Source organism: Ascaphus truei, chromosome 18 (genome assembly GCF_040206685.1).
Source record: "Ascaphus truei isolate aAscTru1 chromosome 18, aAscTru1.hap1, whole genome shotgun sequence".
NCBI lineage: Eukaryota > Metazoa > Chordata > Amphibia > Anura > Ascaphidae > Ascaphus > Ascaphus truei.
This window is the reverse complement of record NC_134500.1, coordinates 17,438,276-17,460,184: the sequence shown is the minus strand read 5'-3', so window position 1 is coordinate 17,460,184 and position 21,909 is coordinate 17,438,276. Positions and strand designations below refer to the sequence as shown.

General features: G+C 40.7%; 1 protein-coding gene across 6 annotated transcripts in view; it reads right to left on the bottom strand.

The window, feature by feature from the left end:
- UNC13C (unc-13 homolog C) overlaps positions 1-21,909 on the bottom strand; it is a 343,863-nt gene that overhangs the window by 179,139 nt on the left and 142,815 nt on the right. For all 6 annotated transcript variants that reach the window (XM_075575720.1, XM_075575726.1, XM_075575723.1 and 3 more), the window contains 6 exons: positions 15,210-15,325; positions 14,072-14,235; positions 9,157-9,307; positions 7,394-7,462; positions 4,429-4,518; positions 2,282-2,410 (listed from right to left, as the gene is read on the bottom strand). In XM_075575720.1, coding sequence (XP_075431835.1) covers positions 2,282-2,410; positions 4,429-4,518; positions 7,394-7,462; positions 9,157-9,307; positions 14,072-14,235; positions 15,210-15,325 — 719 coding nt within the window. The remainder of the gene's footprint in view (positions 1-2,281; positions 2,411-4,428; positions 4,519-7,393; positions 7,463-9,156; positions 9,308-14,071; positions 14,236-15,209; positions 15,326-21,909) is intronic.

The window sequence follows — 21,909 nt, the reverse complement described above, 5'->3', positions numbered from 1 at the left end:
AACGCATTTATAGGTAAGCAGTATAAATATACAGCTCAACCCCGTTATAGCGCGGATCCGCTTATAACACGGTTTGAGTGTGGACCCCGAATATTAAAAAAAAACAACATTTAAAAAAAAAATCTGCACACTCACAGCACACTGCACACACTCACAGCACACACACTGCACACACTCACATCACACTGCACACACTCACAGCACACTGCACACACTCACAGCACACTGCACACACTCACAGCACACAGCCCCCCCTACCTTTGGTGTCGGCTGCTGGGGCATCTTGGGGCTGCTGGCAGGGATTAGTGTGGGGCTGGGGGGGGGTGGGATTGTTGTGGGTGCCGGATCGATGCGGGCTGGATCGGTGCAGGGCTGGGGATCGTGGGGGGGGTCGGTGGAGGGGATCGGTGTGGAGCTGCTGGGGGAAGTGAGGCTGCTGAGGGTAGTGCGGGGAATTCTGGGAGAAGTACGGTGGCTGCTGCAGGACGTGTAGGGCTGCCGACGCCTCACTCCACCTCTTCCCCCCTCCTCCCGATCAGGCGCGTGGCAGCCATTTAAAAAAAAATTAGCGCGACCCCGGTTATAGCGCGGTCGGATCGGGTGGCCCCCGAGGACCGCGCTATAACGGGGTTGAGCTGTATGTTCAGCATACTGTCCAGCTATACTTTTATTCCTGACAGTGAATTTCTGCTCTATTAACATATTTTAATGAATTTAACAATCTGTCACTGTATATCAATATTATGTCTCCAGCACTAAGCTGTGTTGACATGCTCCAATTGATTCGTTAGTTACTTAGCAACAACGAACGCTTTGATTTTGGTGCCTTTTTCAATTAACTTCATTTATTTCTTTGTTACACTTGGGGATATTAGGGGAAGATTTTTGACTTTGCACTTCTTTCTGTATAAGGTCTCTGAGGAAATTTGATGTTGCTCATAAAAAATACAACAATGACTACGTTTTCCTGTAGTTAAGCGTTTATTGCATTTATCAACATGCTTTCATATATTACTACTGTGAATTGAGGAATCCCCCCTCATGTCAGTGTAATAGTGCCAAATTACTTGCTTTGTATCTGAGCAAAGTGAGCTAAACGGCTTTTTTTTACTCCAGTTTGTGTTGAATGTTATTTGCTAAGCAACATGTTTGCCCTACATTAATACACTGTAGTTGTAGCTTATCTTCTCCAAAATTCATCTAATCTAATGACTGTTCTATACTGTACCACTGAGCGTGATATATGTTAGGAGCAGCTACTCATATCTGCTCTAACCTCACGTCTTTCAAACTACAACTTTCCTTCTGCCAGCCTCATTATGCCTCTAACTCCATTCACATATCTCCATCGCTCCTTGGTTCTCCACTACTCCGTTCACATGAACGCCTTTCCTCTATCTGCCCCTTTTCACTTCAATCCGCAATATACCCAGCACTAAAACACACCCCTACAAATCCTCCTCACACATCCGCTTTCTTTCCATGCTTCTCCTCCATGCGTCTGGGGATATCTCTCCCAAATTTTGATCCTGTCTTATTTCTACATTTGTAGAACACCGCTTTTAACTAAGCATATGGGTAGCTCCGTGGCTGATACTATACCTCTCATGTACTGACCGTGGCCCCTTGCAGACGCACTTACAGTACTATAACACTCTCCTTCTGTCTCTGTAAGTTCTCCCCAACTTATCACTTAGATTGTAAGCTCTTTAGGGCAGGGACGCCTTTTCCTATTGTTTTATGTCTGAAGCGCTTATTCCCATTGTGTTATAATATTATGTCATGCGTATTACTGCTGTAAAGTGCTATGTACATGGATGGCGCTATATAAATAAAGATATACATACGTGATACTTTACAAAGCATGTATTTACTGAGCACCAGTCAGTAGCTATCACATCTCAATATGTGCTTAATAAATGAAGCATGTTTCACATCTCTCATTGGCACGGATGTTAATAGTAATTAAATAAAAATGTCCAGTTAACACCCTCCTGATATCCTCTCTGCGATTAACATACAGTACTGATTAGCTCACATCAAACATCCTCTGGACGCAACGTCTCTCTTCCCACTGATCCTTCTGTATCCTTCCGCCTCTTAGATTGCAAGCTCTTTGTAGCAAGCAGCTACTAACCGATTGTGCATCAACTGATGTTATACTTCTTGCTTTACACCCCCTTGCATTGTACGGCAGAACATGTTTGCGCATTATTAACAAGGCTAATTTTTTTAAGCATGCACCCGTAGCAAAAGATATAGGTTCCAAGGGTGATCTTACCTGATCTAATAACTGGGTATACAGATCATGGCAGTTGACAAAGATATACTTGTAGGTCGAGTCTAAGCAAGCTCTAACACAGTCTTTCACAACTGCACTGGCTCTTGGGGGACTCTGGAGTTCAAGAACCTGATGTTAAAGAAAGTAAAGTGAGACAGGAATCTTGTTGACAACATTCAGCGTTCTGTCCATTTTCTCTTATTGTGAAATGACGGCAAGAAGCTTTTGGCATAATTGAATCGTTGCACCCACACACTTTTCGATGAAAGAAATGTATATGTGTGTGGTATCAACTCCTTGTTGCCTTATGATTTGGAAGATTTATTCATTCGCTTTCTGGGCGTTGAAGCCCACATAGCTGTCTTTATATCACTGAAAAAACATGCGTTTTCTCGGAAACACGTGCCATGGCATTTCACATTTGGGGTGAAAGGAGATGACATAACGAGTTGCTGAAGGTCACAATGTGCATTGTTACCAGTAAGTCACTCTTTAAAGCGGCAATCCCTCATTAGCCAAAAATGAACTAATGGTAAATGAATAGGTTTAATGCAAGACATTGGCGCTTTTAAAGCAAGTATTTTTCAACACTGATAAAAACAGGTTGTTGGGTCCAAATGCTTTGGTTTTCCTTATTTAATCTCTTTCGTGAGGAAACTGTTTTTCACTCCTAGAAGTTACAGGTACATTGATAAATCTATTTTCTTCACAAAGTAATAATGAGGCCCTCGTTACCAGATTAGAAATACAGAAGATCAGGTTAAAAAAATATATATATATGTTATAATTTTTTTCTGAAATCAAATAAGTAAAATGTTTACATTGATAAATTGTTTCAATTTTAATTGCCCGCTATTTGGCTGAGTCCCTTTAAGAACAATGTAACTTCCCAATCATCCTTAAAGACAAAAGTGATAAACATATTGGTAGCATGATAGTCCTGCTTTGAGTCCCATTGAGTTACAAGTCCTATCTTACATCATACTATGCGCCGGTAAACATTACGAACTTTATACAGTTCTCTATTTCATATTAGATAGCCAGGGCACATGGAATTCATTGATTTCCTCCATCTCAAACTACCTCCATCTCAAACTAACTAGAAACGCCTGATTATTGTAGATTTTTTTTAGCTGTTTTGTAAAAAAAAAAAAAGGGAAAAAAATTAAATTGTATTTATTTTCACGTGTATTAATTTTATTAATGATTGACAGGTAATGTTACTGAGCTGATCAACAGATATGTGAGAAACGTTCAGCTCAAGGTCACGAACCAGGTAAAATGTGCCTTTTGCAGTCATGAAAACCGTCACGGCCTCATCACAGTTCGTAAGTGCTTGAGAAAGAGAGATGGGTATATCAGGTGTATTCACAGGTATATCGCCATGCGTTATATAGAGCAGGGGTCCAATCTACAAGCCCGCCCCGCCCCCTCCAACAGGTTTGGTTTTCAGGATATCCCTGCTTCGGCACAGGTGGCTCACTCGGTCCCTGCTTCAGCACAGGTGGCTCAATCAGAGGCTCAGTCTCTGACTGAGCCTCTGATTGGACCACCTGTGCTGAAGCAGGGGTATCCTGAAAACCTGACCTGTTGGGAGGTTGGGGGCGGCCAAAGGACTGGAGTTGATCACCCTTGGTACAGACAACTGTTTTGGGATGTATACAAGTCAATGGGTAATCCAACAGGTATCGCTCTCTCTTTCTCACCTCCTTGGTGAAGACATTTTTGTACATTTTCAAGCAATTAGAAAATACATCAAAAATAAAAAGGAAAAAAACACGTTTGGGCACGGCCGCACATCTCTACTGATTAAAGCTTTGTGTCTTCTGTTGGGGAAAAAAAAGAAAAGGCTTATGCATTAAAATGAATTTAATGTACTGCAGATTTATGCCCAGTTAGAGTTACTTTGTAATAATGTTGGGTTTAATTTACAACGAAAGCATTCCAGCGGCAGTCCTCGATCTTCAATCACACCCTAGTACAGAATCCATCAGGCTAAAGCAGAGACAGCAGACTAATTGCAAGGGGGTTGATAAACATACCCTATCAGCGATAATAAAGAGATGCAAATAGCCCGAGTCTCCTGGAGAATACATGTTTAGTGAATCAAAGGTGAGAGAGAGAGAGAGAGAGAGAACATATGGTACCTTCATGCGGAAAAAGGTGATGCTTGTCAGCAGATCCACTGTTGATTTCAAGTCCTGGAGCCTCTCAGGATTGGCAGCTGGAAAGTTATCCTGGTTGGAGTTGACAAAGGAAAATCATATATTAGAACCTGAATCCTGACCTCCTGATTACAGAGGGACGCAGAAAATGTCCCACTGAGAAAAGAAGACGCTGGGCTGCCAGTACTGTATGTGTTATGCGTGAAGCTAATGAAACATGATCACGTTTGTCTCAACTAATGTTTCTGGAGGCGTTCCACCACTGATGGTCTTACTGTGCATGGCCCCAAGCACGCACAGGAGCAGCCAATTAGCCATCTTAACAGCTACTTTTTTTGAGGTATGCCTGGGCAGACTGCAGTATTCTGTGGCAACATTATCTTTCAATCCTATGAAAACTCTGATATTCGGAGGCATGCCCGGGTATGTTTAGGTATCTGGGGGAACACCGAGTCTGGCTGCATGTCTCTATAATGCATAATAATGTTTATGAAAAAAGGTCGCCTATGCAGTGCTCAGTTACAGTACATGTTGTAGATCCCCGGCACTGAAAGAATGCTCTTTTATACTCCATTCAGTGGATAACATATCTTGCTGCATGTATCCTCGGCAACAGTACATAATGGGAGTGATTCAAACATCTGCAGAAGGCAAAACAAACATGTTTTCTATGATTCTCTTTTGTACAGTGCTGGGCACAATATTAAAACATGCTGTGTTCTGTAGAATGCTTATAGAATTATGTAGGCTCCAGTACACAGTACAGTATATCACAACATTCTGTATAATGACATATTGTGCCCGCAAAGGTCATTTTCTGGAGTTGCATAATACAGGTCTGTCACATATTGTCATTACCTAGAGGTAGGATTTATTCTTTATCTAAACAAATGTGTACAACAGTTGAGGCACTTCAAACTGTACATACAGCGGTGCAGAGTAATTACAGCAGGGGAGCGCAATCTTTCCCCCCTGCCGGCTGTCCCCCTCTTCTTGTGTCCCTCCCCCCTGCTTACCTTGACTGAGACGTCCTGGCGTCATGTTGCCATGGCAACACGACCCTGCAGCATCATTTGACGCCACGTTGCCATGGCGATGCGTCACCAGGCACCGTTTACAGAGGCCTTGCATCTCCCCCGGCATTAATTTAGATGCCGTCAGGAAGCGCATGGGGCCTCTGTAAACCCCACGCCCACCGCAGCGAATCTCACGCCCCTCTCCCTTGGGGTTGCACCCCCCACTTTGCGCACCTCTGACTTACAGTACTTACACTCCACCATCAAATGTATTAATTGGTATGAATTTGTGTTGATTTAATTTTTTTTAACATTGCTGCGATTAAAACTTCAAAATGTAAATAAAATGCATTTCGTGTATTTTACCAAGGACTATGAATTGACCCGGCTTCTTGTATTACATATTAATATAATCACCTGGTTTAAAGGAGCAATCCAAGCTGTTTTTACATTTTTATTTTTTACATAGGATTGAAGCAGGGGGTCTCCGGATCACCACCATTTATCTCAGTTCCGGGGACCCTGCGCTTATGGAGATACTTACCTCTGTATGGGGTGCAGCTATCTCCTGCAAGTATAAAGCCCCCCCACGTAACGTGGGCCAATAGGAAGCCGCAGCGGATGATGTCACGGCTTTCTATTGGCCCTCTGAATAGTGGCCATTACATGAACCCCAGCTAGCGAGCCGGACAGGCTTCCGGCACCCTCTACGTAGGTCTGTATCTCAGGATGCAGGGGGACCCCAGAACTGAAATGAACAAGGGGGAATTGGCCAGCTAGGATTGCCGCTTTAAAGCAACAGTGGTTTCAGTGGTGTGTCTGAAGTGAGTTGAGATTAGATTTAACACCACCCCTGCTTATGTACAGTGGCGGCCGCCTTTATCCTAATGTGGCCGAATCGGCGCAACTTTGATAACCGCGGGCAGATGTGTTTTTTTTCCCCCGGAATATGTTCCGGTATTTTCGCGCTTGTTTCGGGGTCTATGCACTAAGCAGGGGAATCAGGAAAAAAAAATCAGGCCTTTTTCCTGCCTGGGATTGATGCCGGAGGTCTCCGGAGCTGATACCCATTAATTCCAGCACTGGAGCCCCCACGGCATGCATCAGAGGCAGGTCAAATGCATTTAAAGCCCACTTCATTACCTTAGCGGTTAACCGCTAAGGCAATGAAGGGGTTAACCAGCCATGCCAGGTTTATTGTGGTTAGCGGGGGTGGGTGAAGGGGGTATTTGGCCGTGGGTGGTTGTTTAGGGCTTGCGGGTGCACTTAACCCCTTCACGACCTTAGCAGTTAATACCGCTAAGGTCATGAAGGGGTTAAGCCCTCCCGCAAGCCCTAAACAACCACTGTGTCCCCCGTAATATTGAATATACTGTATGCGGTATGAACGCGGTATGAACGCGGCATGAACGGGGTTAAGTGCGTGGCATTCGGAAAAAAATCCCGGAAAAATGCGGTGATGTTGGAGAATAAAAGGGGCCGCGACTGTACCTACAGTACAAGTACTTTGTAAAGTGCAATAATGGGTTTATTTTGGGAAAACCAGCAGCATAACTTAATAAATAGGGTAGACATTTATAAAGTTGTTAATAATAATGAAAAGGAATGTTGTTTAGCAGCATTTTTGCTTGATACAGAAATTACTACTTGGACAAACATATGCTTTTCTTCCATTCAAAATGATATAGTATTATAAAGGGTTTTGCAAATCCTTAATATGCTGCCATTTCCCCTAAATGCTGCAAAAAGTGACAAGATTTTTATGAAATTGGCAAATATATGAAATTTAAGAATAAAATGTGAAACATTTTGCAAAGAAAAGTTGAACACATTTGCACATCTTTAGTTTCCAGGTACTTGTTGGAGATAAAGATAACATCTGCATTATTCAGCAAAAACATTAGGAAATGTTCAAGATTTACTGTACTTACTCTGTATTTTGATAGGTCAATTCGCAAGGAATTGTGTAACTGATCCAACAGCTTTATGAACTTTTCCCGCTGTACAAAATAAAAAATATATATATGAGACATACTTTCCCTCCTTCCTGGATGCAGTGTATCAAAGTCTCTGAACGGTCAAATTGGTGTATAATGTGGTTTGAGGAGTATGGTGCTATCTATTGCTCCTGTTTTGAAGCTGAGATAGTTTGGTAACTAGCTTCCGATGGAACTCCGAACTCTGATTACTGAGCAATGAGAAAGCTGTACTTGATTTTGAAATTTTTTTAGAGCACTGTTGATGGAACAGCTTAAATTCAGAGACCATGATTACAATGTTACAGTATGTACTGGAGGTTTAGAAACTCAAAGCAGTGACCAAGCATTTAAGGTACAAAGATGATTTCATATCTATGTTATTTGCTTTGTGTTTTAAAGGCACCCTGCACAGGAGTCAGGAGTCCAAGCCATCTTGGAACTTGTTATGCTATTTATGAAATTGGTTGTATCACAGAGTGAAGCGAAATACTTTAGTTACCCTTCTAACTTTTGTTTCTTCTGGAACAACATAATCTCGTGCTTAAAGTGCTGCTATATGAGGCAGCAATTCACTTCAGGGCATTTGTCAAAAATGACAATATTAATCCAAGATTTCATGTTTTTATTTTCTATTGTGTGTATGTATGTATGTATGTATGCATGATATATGTATATATAGCAGGCACACCAGGTCTTGGAGAAAAAATATCAAATTAATTTAATCATATCAACGTTTCAGCTCTCTCTGGAGCCTTTCTCAAGATGTGAGCCGAAACGTTGATATGTTTATGTTTATGTTTATGTTTATCTCTCTCTCTCTCTCTCTCTCTCTCTCTCTCTCTCTCTCTCTCTCTCTCTCTCTCTCTATATATATATATATATATATATATAGCTCAACCCCGTTATAGCGCGATCCACAACAACGTGGATCCGCATATAACGTGGTCTGTGTGTGGCTCCCGATTTAAAAACATCTCCAAGTTTTTTTGGTTTTTCTTTGCAAAATGGCCGCCACTCTAGGACTTACCTGGCATCTGCAGCTCTCTCCTCTCTGCAGCTCTCTCCTCTCTCCCTGCATCATCAGGCTCGTCCATGTGGGCGGCGCACATCTCCAAGGTTTTTTTTTAATAACATTCAATGCTTTATTGCTAACACACACGAACGCACGCGCGTCTGTGTTCGTTAGCAATAAAGCATTGAATGTTATAAAAAAAAAAAAAACCTTGGAGATGTGTGCCGCGCACATGGATGAAGCAGGGAGAGAGGAGAGAGATGCAGATGCCGGGTAAGTCCTCGTGCGGTGGCCATTTCACGATCCCAGTTAACGCGATCCCGGTTATAACACAGTCTCATTATGTGGAGCCCGAGCACCGCGTTATAACGGGGTTCAGCTGTATATATATTTATTTATTTTTATAAATGTTTAGCGCTCCTTTTAAATACCATGCCCATAGAGGGGATACAAATCTAGGATTTCATAATCCTACTTATATTTTTGGCCTTATTAGTCACAACATTGGCCATTATTCCATAAACTGCGATAGAGCCAATCCAGTACTATCGCATGGAAAGCTACAATGAAATCAATGGGGCTTTCTGTGCGATAGTACTGGACTGACGCCATCTTAGCCTACAGGTACATAATAAGCATCCAGTACCTTGTGTATAATGAAGAGGCAACACACTGCTACTACTGTCACTAGAACAGAACTTACACCAAAATTTGTAGCAGCAAAGCGGTCTGAAGCTGATACATTCGTTGAAACTGTTGTGTGAGCATAGAAAGCGTTTATGTTTGCTAACAAGGTACTCATGACAGCAGGAACACCCGGACACATGTATTTGGAAGACAAGCAGGAAAAATGCCTACAATTAAAACAAAAACAAACAAAAAAAAGAAGTTTATACGTATGTCAGCAAAAAAAAAGTAATAAAATAAATCAGTTGGCAAATCTTCAGCTTGTTATTTATATTTTTTAAATAATTAAATTCAGAAAATCTGCACAACTTTAAAGTAGAAGATATTCTCAAACTTTGGAATATTGGTACAGTACAAGCACAACTGGTCTGAAGAGAAGTCATGATGGTTAGGGAGAGTGTGAGCGAAAGGCTACTGTGCCTATCTGGATTAATTATTGGTGATTAACCATCAGTGCAGCTTTAAGTGCAAAACTTTGTTAAAAGAAATAGAAGAAAAATAATCATTGCTATAAACCAGAGGTTATTAAACCTTTTCTTATTGCGAACCTCTGAATGATCATGTTAATTTTCAAGGACCTCATACTGTATTTATACTTGGCTCTGTTTATCAACATATTTGTAGATACTTGTATCATATGTTTAAAAAAACACCAGACTTGTATATAAAGCTCAGCCTTTCCTAGTGATGGAAAAGAATGTAAATTGTTACAAGAATTGCATTGTACAAACTTCTCAAGTTTTATTTGCAGTTAAAGTTATTGCACAAGATATAAGTATGATACTATAATTCGTTAAAAAAAACATATAGCAAACAAGCACTGCTAGCTAAGATGGCAAGTTATTTTGCAAAAAAAGATTAATGTCAAAAAGTAAATTAAGCAATGTATAAATAATTTAGACAAGTACTGTATGTAGTTATCTCCAAGCCCACGCTTTTCGAGTGCTGCTACTCAGTTTGTTGGCAAACATGCTAGTTGTGCTCGAGAAATAATGAAAGGTTAGTTTCATCAGTGATAACAAAAATCTAACCGTGATTGATCCTTTTCAAGGATAAATAATTCAAGTAACTTTTGGACATATAAAGAAGATCAGAGAAAAATAGAAACCGGCACACTGCATATAATTAATTCAGTGAGATGCTGCAAACATTCATCAGTTATCTAATTTAAGAATATATATATATATTCCCTATCTATATATCTTTCTCTATCTGTCTCTATCTTTCACTCTCTCTCTATCAATATTAATATGACTTTAATATTGCACACACAGAGCAAATCTATAAAAAAAAACAATTGGCCCTTTCTCTTCTATCTATCTATCTATCTATCTATCTATCTATCTATCTATCTATCTATCTATCTATCTATCTATCTACAGACAGACAGACATACAGACAGACAGACAGACAGACAGACAGATAGATAGATAGATAGATAGCCATGAAAAAAGGAACATAGGAGCGCACCAAGGTAAGAGTAGTATAGTGTATTACAAAAAATAGAGAAAAGTAAACACTTACATATAGTAAAACTTTAATCCATCCCGATCTAGGCGAGATCCTCTTCAGTTAGGCATCACTCGAGAGGGTATACACGGGCGATATTCAAATCCTTCCAGATTGCAGTCCCGCGCGCTGGGGCTGACTCTGTAGCACTAGCTGCAATCTAGCCTCCACGAGTGTAAGTGTGGTTAGGAGCATAGTGCGCATGCGTAGGAATGAAGCCCTCCGTAGCCGTCTGTGGATGCCTGTCCGTTTTGCTATTCGCGACTGGAAAAGATACACTTGTGTGTATGCCAGCTACCAAGGTAAGTAGAAGCTGGTAACACAATTCGCGATGCGTTTCGTATACCAAGTATACTTCATCAGGCCAGATTGCAGCTAGTGCTACAGAGTCAGCCCCAGCGCGCGGGACTGCTATCTGGAAGGATTTGAATATCGCCCGTGTATACCCTCTCGAGTAATGCCTAACTGAAGAGGATATTGCCTAGATCGGGATGTATTAAAGTTTTACTATATGTAAGTGTTTACTTTTCTCTATTTTTTGTAATACACTATACTACGCTTACCTTGGTGCGCTCCTGTGTTCCTTTTTTCTTGGTTGCCTGGCTCTGCCGACGGAGTTCCCCGCCGGGATCCATCTTTGAGGTGGGGGAAGACACCTCGAACTACAGGAGCTGCAAGAGGACAGAGAGGAATCAATTTTCCACATCCATAAGAAGCAAGAGCGCTGACTGAACACTCTCTGACAGATAGATAGATAGATAGATAGATAGGGCCGATTTTTTTTATAGATTTGCTGTGTTTGTGCAATATTAAAATCATTTGTTCGTATCGATAATCATATTGTATAAAAAGAAAAATAACTAAAGCTGTGAGCTATTGTTACAACGTGAATTAAAAAAATTAGAAGATGCCCAAAAATGGACATACTGTAATATGGTTTCATAAATTGAAGAGAAGAAGTGGCACTCAAGGGGCCTTTCACAAAATTAGAAAACATATTTGTGCAGAGATCGACGTTTCAGTCCACTTGCGAACACGTGTCAAGATACAGTGAAATATTCTACCCTATAAGTTACGAATGATTATGAAACATTATCTACTGTAGGCACTAAAGCAGCTGATTCTGATGTTAATTATATTTCTTTAGGAATAGTCTACCTTCTTGGTGTCTCTTGATAAATGTCAGAAAGTGGACAAACAAGCTGGCATAATTAATATCATGTAATCACAAACGTCATTCTCTATAAACCCAGTTATAACACTATACTGCCAAAATCCAGACAGTGAGGATAGGTGAATCTAGTGAGAGCTTGTGGATAAAGCACTGCCGTATGAGGATGTCACAGTTAAAGACCAGTGCCTGCTTTTTCTCTTACAGTACCTTAAACATCTCCCATTATACAGTAGTATCTTCCCGAGTCTACAGCAGCAAGTTTGTATTGTTAGATTATCAGAGAGTACAGTAGCTCTTTGGTATATATCCACTTAGTTAATGGCTTTTTACTTGAATGAAAATTAATGAGCAACAATGACTAATAAACTGTAGAGAATATACCTCTTTGTGCCTGTATTATTCATTTGTAAACTACTGAGTTTATTCAGCAATGCTAACCAGGAGCAAAGTAATATTCTTTATTCAGACACTGTAAAGTCCAACAAATATCCCCCGCCCCCACTTAATGGGGGGCTGTGTATCAAGGAAAAGTGTTTGCTCAGATGTTAATGTTAATGTTAATTTTGCTTATGTGATACAATTCGGATCTTAATTTTATACGATTTGGACCTTAAAGTTTGCTGTGCTTACTTAAAGTTCCAGTCTACGTGGCTTGACTTTTTAACATTTTGGTTGGGGGCGCATGCGTATTTTTGTTATTTTTAGAAAATCTGAACTGGCGTGTCCTTCTCAGTTGATTTGTGGCGCCCGGACCTCTGAGGACCCCTCAGTTTCCGAGACATCACTGTTTTTGTCCACTGGGCAATCATTCTTGCAAGTTGGACACAACAAGACCATAAGGTTAAGCTCGGTCCAGCTGCCAATAAAAAGCTACAACGTCATTGGGAGATGACATTGAGACTTTATATAGGTGACCCCACAGCTGCATTTGTAGTATTTTCGTGAATAATACTATATCTCTGGAACCGCGGTTTTTGCAGAGGTCCTGGGATCACTGATCAGATCTGGGGAAACTTCCTGTTCAGTTACACCTCCACCCCCCACCACCCCAAAATAAACCAAAGGCTTGTGGTGCCACAGGCATTGGCTGAAAATATGAAAGAAGACCAATTTTCTCTATGATTACGTAGTACTCTTCAAAAGATGCACAGTACTGTACATGCCATTACTGTCTGTGTTTATTTATCTGTCAGCACATTTGCTACAAAATGTAGTACCAGTATAATAAGTGGTGTTCATATCCAAGTTTTATCAGCGTAAACACTATGATAGACATTGCAAGATGTCAAGTGTACTTGATTATGTTGAAGTACCTTTATGATATTCAAGCCACTTCACTCCAGGTTGTTAATAACCACAATTATAAATTTGATCATAAATGGGCTTACGAACAAAATGGTATGTTTCCACTAATACAGCCCGTGAGCCTGTATTTACGTAACCAAGTTTCATGTAGAAGCGTGGTCATGTGCTATATATTTACTTGAAGACAAACAACTGTTCTGCAATTTGTGCTGCCACTTACCATAAATGTAATACAGAACAAAACGTCTGAAATAATTAGGGTATAAGTGACAACTTTTCCCAAACATTTGAGATTTAAACTGACAATGTTTAAGATTATCAGCAATACATTATTTTAGGACTTAGTTGTACAGTATTATTACTGGCGTGCCATGATAAAGCACAGCAGTTCTACTATGTTATGTCAGCATAATTGAAATGATAATTGTAGGATCCTAAATTTGCTGCTTATGAAGCCAAGACATGTGAAGCCTTGATTATATTTGCACATTCAGGCAATAGCAATAAGGCACTTGGCAATGGATTGCTGTACAGTAAATCTGGTGTGGAAGGGTTTCATAATTAGTTAACTCATGGTATAACCTTTTTGATTAACAATGCGTAGAGCTGTATTCCGGGAATTGTTTTTAAATTAATGATGAAAGATGGCTGCTGTGACGCGTCCTGCCTCGGAGCCAATCAGGAATTATGATCTCATAGGTCACCAATGGTCTCTCCAGTTTCCTAGCCACACTCATCTTACACTCCCATATGGTACAGTGCACTATAGGCGATTTACTCCTGAACTCGAGGCCCCTTGATGATAAGATGAAGAAACTCCAGTTTAATGCAGTGCCATAAGCATTCCGAATTCTAAAATGCCTGTAACTTTTTCTCCCTTCTCCAACTTTGTACTATGTGCTAGCTCTGTTCTGCTTATTATTAATGGTCGCAATATACTTACGTCATCGCTTGATAAATGGACTCAATTCCGTACCGCATAGCAAATTCATCTACTATTTCTTGGGCATCATCGTGAAAGTAAACCTTCCAGGCTTCATCTCCTTTGACTTCAGGGATCTTAACAATGCCGTTAGTTTGCACTTCTGTCAGATAGTGGAATAAGTTCTGTGGGTAAATGATATTTCAAATTGTCAGGGAATAGTAGGACGCTGAAAGCAGTATAGTGCTAGCTTTGTACATGCTACTTTTGAAAGTGTTTAGCCATGTCGTTTTTCTTCCCCGAGCTGGTTTAGGTGGGGAGATGGCCATCTTAGCAGCAATACAATTTATTGCATCAAGAGAAAACCAACAGGTGGTTAGATAAATGTAATACTTTGGCTGGCAAACTGTTGCTTCAGATGCAAGCTTCTAGCTCAAAGAGAAATCTACTGTAGTCAGACTGCTTGAGCCAATAAATATCATTTTAAATAAACCACTTGATGGTTTACAACTGACAATAAAAACCCACATAGTGCAAGGTAGGATAATGGTAAGTCTTGATACCTGCATTACTTTTACATTTCATATCTAGAAGACAATTGCATGTCTGTAATGATGCTTACATTTAAGACAGACAACATGTACTGTATATCTGACTGTAAGAGACACATTTTAACCTGCTAAAGGAGTGCAGAATTCTTTGTCCCAAGAAAGTATAGGTGTGTAGTAGGTTTTGATACCTTTTCCTGGGAAAAGGAGCAGCTCAGTGAGTAAAGACACTGACTGTAAACAATTGGGGTGGGGGGGGGGGGTGAGGCCTCAAGTTGAGCACCCTTGTTGTATGCTGTTTATCATATATCATATACATACCATATGTCAAAATCAAATGATATAAAAAGCAAACAAAAAATACCTCAATCCAACAACAAAATGTTTTTCTTAATAACCACTACACATTTATAAAGGTCGATGTATGTGAGAAAAAAAAACAAAAAAAAAACAGATAACAAAAATGGCTCATATACAAAGATGGCAAATAGCCATTTGAAAATAAAATATTCTATGGGTAGCAAGGAAATGTCATCGCAATCGCAATAATAGACGTGCTTTTGACAAAAGTTCTTTCTGCTTTAAGTCTAAATAGCAACATGCCATCTTACTTCATGCAAGTACGTGTATTGCACGTGATATGGGGGGACATTCTCTTCTCCTTTGATTTCAACATTGATTTTCATCCTAATTGCGCCGGACACCGCCGACTTATCTGTCCGTTTCTCTGAAAAACAGGAAAGTCAATACCAGCACTGTTATATTTTATCTGTCAGGGCCACCGGCATCTCCATGGTTTCAGATGCAGTCGAATCCAATGGTTGAAAACAGATGTCAATTCCCATTGTTCTCGCACTTTACATTAGCTAAGCCTCATATAATCATGCTTGCGACACCAGAGATACAGAAGTCTTTGTTCTAATTAGAATGCAAGAGCTTGTTCTAGTAGCTGAGCAGCCGTAATTGAGATTATACACACATTTTTTTTTTATTTCCCCTACAAATGGGTTACTCTTTGGCTGTGTTAACGTATTTCGACAATATGTTTTATATCCGCCAACAAATTCGACTCCAGCTGTAGCAAATGGTCAACTCTCTTCTCTTCGCTGATAACAATAATGAAACATACAGCACGCGCTGAGTCAGCAGAGCTAGGAATTGAAATTAAAAAATGCCTAAAAAGAAAAGTTATACCAAGTTAGGGTCATAATTGAATAAAGTATAGCAAGTTAGAAAACCCAATTACAATGTATACAAGTAAACTCAGATCCTGTACAGTAATTCAAATTGTAGGCCCTTAAAGGCAGAACATATTTCCTTTAATATTTACTATTATGAATAATGCCACTGCTGTTCAACCTGCAGTTAATGTGTTCCTGTGTACAGAGCACTGATTGCAGATTTATACTGCACTACACATACAGAGGCAAAGGCTATATGTAACTATAATAATAACAACTACAGTATAATGATGCCGATTCCTCACATGACTCATGTGACCTGGGTTATATGCACTGTATGAAGGTAACGAAACGAATGCTTTGATGAGTATTTGTTTCCATTTCTGCTTGATAATTAGCATTCTCATATTTGCCTTGATTAATTAGCTATTAATCTTCAGACCTATCTGATTGGAAGAAATGGGGAACACATGATGGACAGAGACACAGGATTTGATGAATCCCATCATCCCAATCTAGATGAGCGCAGATTAAATCCCCCTTTTTCACATTGCCCATATCGCAAGCTGACACACATGGGCAAATATCTTGGTACACTGACAGTAAGGGATTTGAAATGAACATGTCTTTTGTTGCATAAATGCATAGTCGTGCTGTTGTTTTGCCTTGAAACACAGACCTTTCAGCCTCTGTGCACTTGGATAAAATATACACATCTGAAACCTGTCAGAATTAGCATTTATGATGGGAAGTAATGAATAAACAACAGGTCACCATATAGAGATGAGTTTATTTCCATATTCCTTCCCTCACCCTGCAAGGTAAAATTCTTGGAATGGGGGGTGTGAGTGAGTGAGTGAGTGAGAGAGGAGGGGAGTTGGTGAGAAGGGAGAGTGAGAGGGGGGAGAGTGAGAGAGAAGGGGGGAGAGTGTGGGAGAAGGGGAGAGAGTGTGAGAGAAGGGGAGAGAGTGTGAGAGAAGGGGAGAGAGTGTGAGAGAAGGGGAGAGAGTGTGAGAGAAGGGGAGAGAGTGTGAGAAGGGGGGAGAGTGGGAGAAAGGAGGGTGGGGTGATAGTGAGTGAGAAAGGAGAGGGAAGAGAGAGAGAAGGGAGGAGCATCAGAGAGAAGGGGAGAGAGTGAGCTACGGGGAGAGCGAGCTACGGGGGAGAGTGAGAGAAAGGACGATGGGGAGACAGTGAGTGAGAGAGGAGAGGGAGTGAGAAGATGGGGGAGAGAGAGAGAAGAGGTGGGTGAGTGAAAGAGGAAGGGGGAGAGTGAGAGAGGAAAGGGGAGACAGTGTGAGATGGGAAACGGAGGCGGGAGAGAGGAGGAGGGAGAGTGAGTGAGAGAGGGTGGGTGGGGGGCAGAGAGCACAGGGAAGAGTTATTAGTGTTATTTAGTTTAGGTTTAGCTATTACTTTAAACCGGATGTAGGTCAGCAGTAGGACATTGGCCCACCCAAATATTTGTGCCCATTTATTGGCACGTCTGAAAAAAAGGTTGCCCATCCCTGTATTAGATATAGTAAACTGACAAAGTTCGAAGAATATGTCACAGTGATATAATGTTTTTTTATTTTTTTTTAAGGAACTAGTTAACAATAGCATTCAATGCTTTGGCATTCTATTAAAAAAAATATTTTTTTGTCTACAACCTTTAAATCCCTTGTGGCTTTGAAACCCAATGGATAGAGGGACTTGATTGGAAAGAAAAAAAATATAACATTTACAGATATCACATTTGGTAAAATGAATAGTTACAATGTTAGGGCCACGCCTATTGTTCATCTGTAGGAGATGCCTGCACCTACTGTGGAACTTTGGAATTGTAGGTAACTGTAAGTGTAATTTTACCAAAAATGTGCCTTATTGCGGATAGATATTTTGGGCTAGAAAAAAAGACAGATAAAAAATGTAATAACGCAAGATGACTGGATGAATCAATGTGGTGCTAAAATCAACCAAATAACACATGCAGTAAGGCTATATATATATATATATATTTTTTTTTTAGTTACTTAAGTTTTTTATTGAGTAAGGCCATATATTGATTTAAGAACAGAAGTAATCCAATTCTTCTGGAAGAAAAGTGATGTTGTACCATTTGGTTAAAGCTGCAGTTCAGTCAATATCCTGCATGTGTGTTTTTTTTAATAAATCAGTTCTGTAGTAAGAAAAAATACTTTTAGCATTTTCTGTTTTAAAAAAAACAACAACTTTGAAAGACCAATTTTCTTGTATTCTATTTTAACAGCCATTTGCTAAGGCACTGCCCCTTCATGTCCTGTCACAAGCCCTGGCACACCCCTTTGTCAGCCCTGCCCTCCCTCTAGCACATGTCAGTGCAGGAGTGCTCATGAATATTCATGAGCTTCCACTGAGAGACAGAAGCAGAAGAAAAACATATGCCAGCTCTAATGATGTCACCAAATTTCGCCGATCAATACATGGAGAACGAATTGACCGGCAGCTATGCAGTTCTTTAGGTAAGTAGAGATTGCCCACATGAAACTATTGAAGTAAAAAAATAAATTAAAAAAAAAAAAAGTCTGAACTGCAGCTTTAACAACAAAATAGCTGTAGCTAGAAGTAGTCAGGCAGCTAAATCTATTTAATTATTTTTTAAAACAAATATGATTCTTTTCAATAAAGTATTTCAAACGGTAGTCCTTGTTTTAATAGTAAGACCAACCTGAGCCTCCGTTATCAAAATACATGGCTACACTCTCTCTGTATATACCATTTGCAACAGTTTGTAGAATGCATTGAAGGTTTTCTCTCCCTTACAGACTTGATAGTGCCAAAAAATCAGAGCCCCATGTACCAATAGGGAATGGAGATCATGATTGCTTGTGAGGAATAAACTGAGTTAGTAAGGGGTTAGGAAATGTGGACGAGAAAGCTTGGCACATGGAATGTTCTGGAAATCTATTGCCATTGGCAGGTTTGGATAAGTGGACAGATTAAGTGCCAATTATATACAGTGTGTGTATATATATTAGACAATACCGTTCTGTGACGAGAGAGAGAGAGCAACCGTGAACAATTATCAACAATAATGAAAGTATAAATATACTGCTATATCTATCTATATACATATATATATAATGGGAGGTGCTAACCAAACACATACATACAAACCCCTCACCCCAGATACATTATAAAACAAACCCACTGAATAAATACAAACTTACCTTGGAGACGGTCTAATGACTGCTGCTCCGACTCTCCCCCAACTCCTTTGCCCAGCTGCCGGTCCTCTAGTTGCCGTCGGACCCCGGCTCTCCCCCAGCTGTGGGTCACGCTCACTGACTGTCCCACGCCGAGCTTCTGACGCCAGCGCGCACCTGGCCTCTCTCTCATGTCGGTGCGTGCCAGAAACTTGCATCCAGTGCGCGCGACATCAGAGAGGCCCGGAACGTGCCAGCATCAGAGGCTCAGCATGGAACAGTCAGTGAGCGTGGCCCACAGCTGGGAGAGAGCAGGAGCCCGCTGGCAACTAAAGGACCGGCAGCCGGGCTGAGAAGTTGGGCCCGACCAAAGGTCGGCATTGCCCGGCCGCTGGGCCCAGGACACTTGTGCCGGCTGTGCCCCCCTGTCGGCGGCCCTGTATGTATAACTCATATGTTTTATTGTTTTAATGACATTTTATTTAAGTATGTATACAAACATGATGTAAAATGCAATGAATTTTGTCATGCCCTTGCCAGTTGTATGACGTTAAACGCTAATGGGGTTTTTTGTTGGCCAAATATGGCTTTAGGAAGGTAGCACAACGCCTTTAGCTTTGCGGCATGGGTTGCACTAACCGTTGGGATAATAAGGTTGATACAGTACATTCCCTCTGGTCTTGAAGCCACTAGCTGACATATGTTAAAATGTGTTAAATAGTTAATGGATGGCAAGGACTATATTTGTTTTAATAAAATGCTGTGGCCGTTTTCATCCAAAAATACTCGTCTGACTGGTTATTATGATGTTGGGTGGGAACAGCTTCTGTTAAGGTGTATTGAGGACTTCAGCAAACGTGACATTGATAACTTCCTAACAGACTTAGTTGTACACGGCACGTTATTTTGTACTGTATTTTTTCTGTCGTTATGTACAACTGCAAAATAAAATAACAGTTAATTAACTATTTAGTGCTGGTATAAGAAAACGGACATCACATTATATCTTCAAACAATGTGGCTATGTTGAAGCTTTGACGATTTGCTCCATAACACGCGTCCTTACTCAACTCCCTATTACATTATTTATCTTCTGCTGCAACCATGACCTAGATATATTTTGTTTCCAAATTAATTCCAGCAGATGAATATTTGATAGTATTACCTGTGTGTGTAGCTGCAGTATTTCTTGCAGATGCACAGTCTCCGTTGGAAATAAGTTAATGCAACATGCTGTACGACATACTCAATCTCATAGAAAAGCAATTGTATAGTGAATTTAAGTCAATTTATGGAGCCTTGCTCTTTAGGCAGCCCCATATGTTAGGGTTCTTTCTAATCATCAGAAAGTAGAAGTTCTACTTCGTAACTCAAGAGAATATTCTTAATATGAATAATAATATATAGCATATTTATTTGGGGCTGGAGGAGTAGCTTGGCAATAAGAACAGTTCTTTTAAATAAGGTGTTCCCACAAATCCCATTGTGAGCTCTCCTTGTGCCTTGACCCTGTCACTTTATCTCCCTATGCCTCAGGTACCCAACATTAGACTGTAAACTCTTCAGGACAGAGGCACAGTGTGCCTGGAAAATTCTATACACAGCGCTGCATACACTGTCAGCACCTCTATACCAAAAATACATTCTGAAAAAAAAGTACATATATTGTATTATTATTTCCTATGAGCTACAGTATACAAACCATACAGACGCTTTGGAATCCATTAATAAAAGAAAATATATGTGGCAAGCACTGGCTTTAGGTGGCCTGCAGCAAGCATTCTGTATTTGTGCATCGGTAGTCGTGCATCGGTAACTTGATACTCATCCAAACTTGAGAACTTAATTCCAGTTGATGCAAATTAATTAGGCCGAGATGTAGTTTAAGTACTGCATGTTCTTCCTTAACCCTCCCATTGCTCCGTGTAGCCACTTGCTTCAAGAGAGGAGGACAATCTGAACAAGGTTCCTCAATACTCAATACTGTATATTGATGAAGTAACTCTCTACAATTGCATGTTGCCATTTTAAAACAACCAGGTCTGTAGCTTCACTCTTTGAGAGAATTTAACCATTGATGAAGCTCAATAAGTGAAACGCGTCTGGTGAGCATGCAGAGCAAACTAGAGACCCCCAAGGTGTTTGGTGAACTATTCTGGGTCAATTTTATCTGGTTCTCTCCCCTACCTGGACTTGGACATCATTTTCTGTGGGTGGTCACCTTAGGTGTTTGCACCAGAAAGGAGTGTTGCAGTCCTCTATCACCATTTGACCAAGGGTGGTCCAATTGCCTGTGCCTACAGCACTTTTGGATGTAACTTAAAAGTCTGTTTGAAGAATCCTATCCTGAGTTGGTCACTCGGAATAACCGCAGCGCCTGTATTTATCTTCACAATTGTGAGTGAGATACTTATGAAGTGTCACTGTACTGATTAATTAGCTGTACAATATTCTCTTGGTTTTTTTCCACATTTTTGGGGGAGTATTTGCGCTCCTGATTTCCTGCTTCAGTGATCTGTTTGGACTTTGGATTGAGCTCTTTTTCTGGAGCTGCACTACTTCCATATGTAATATACTTTTTTTTACTATTTGAAGTGTGTTCACAGGCTTTTCACTTAAACAACATGTGCGCTTGAACTCTCTTTTGTCTTAACTCTTTAAGGGTGAACTAAATTTGCCCCCATGTCATGGGGTTTGCCACTCCAGGGTCGCCACGGCGCAGTGGCTACGTCAAGGGCTACAGCTCATTGTCTGGGGGTGAGATGGCCGCTCTGGGCCCCTGTGGAGCACCCAATGCAATCTACGAGGCAGAGGAACTGAAGAGGACTCCTCTTATGTTCCCATAATCGGTACTCCTTCCCCCCCCCCCGATCACGTGATCTTCCCCCGAGGAGCGTCACATGATCGTGTTGTGCCAGAGAAGCTGAGGCACTCTGTTGCCGCTGCCCCTCCGACACTCAAAG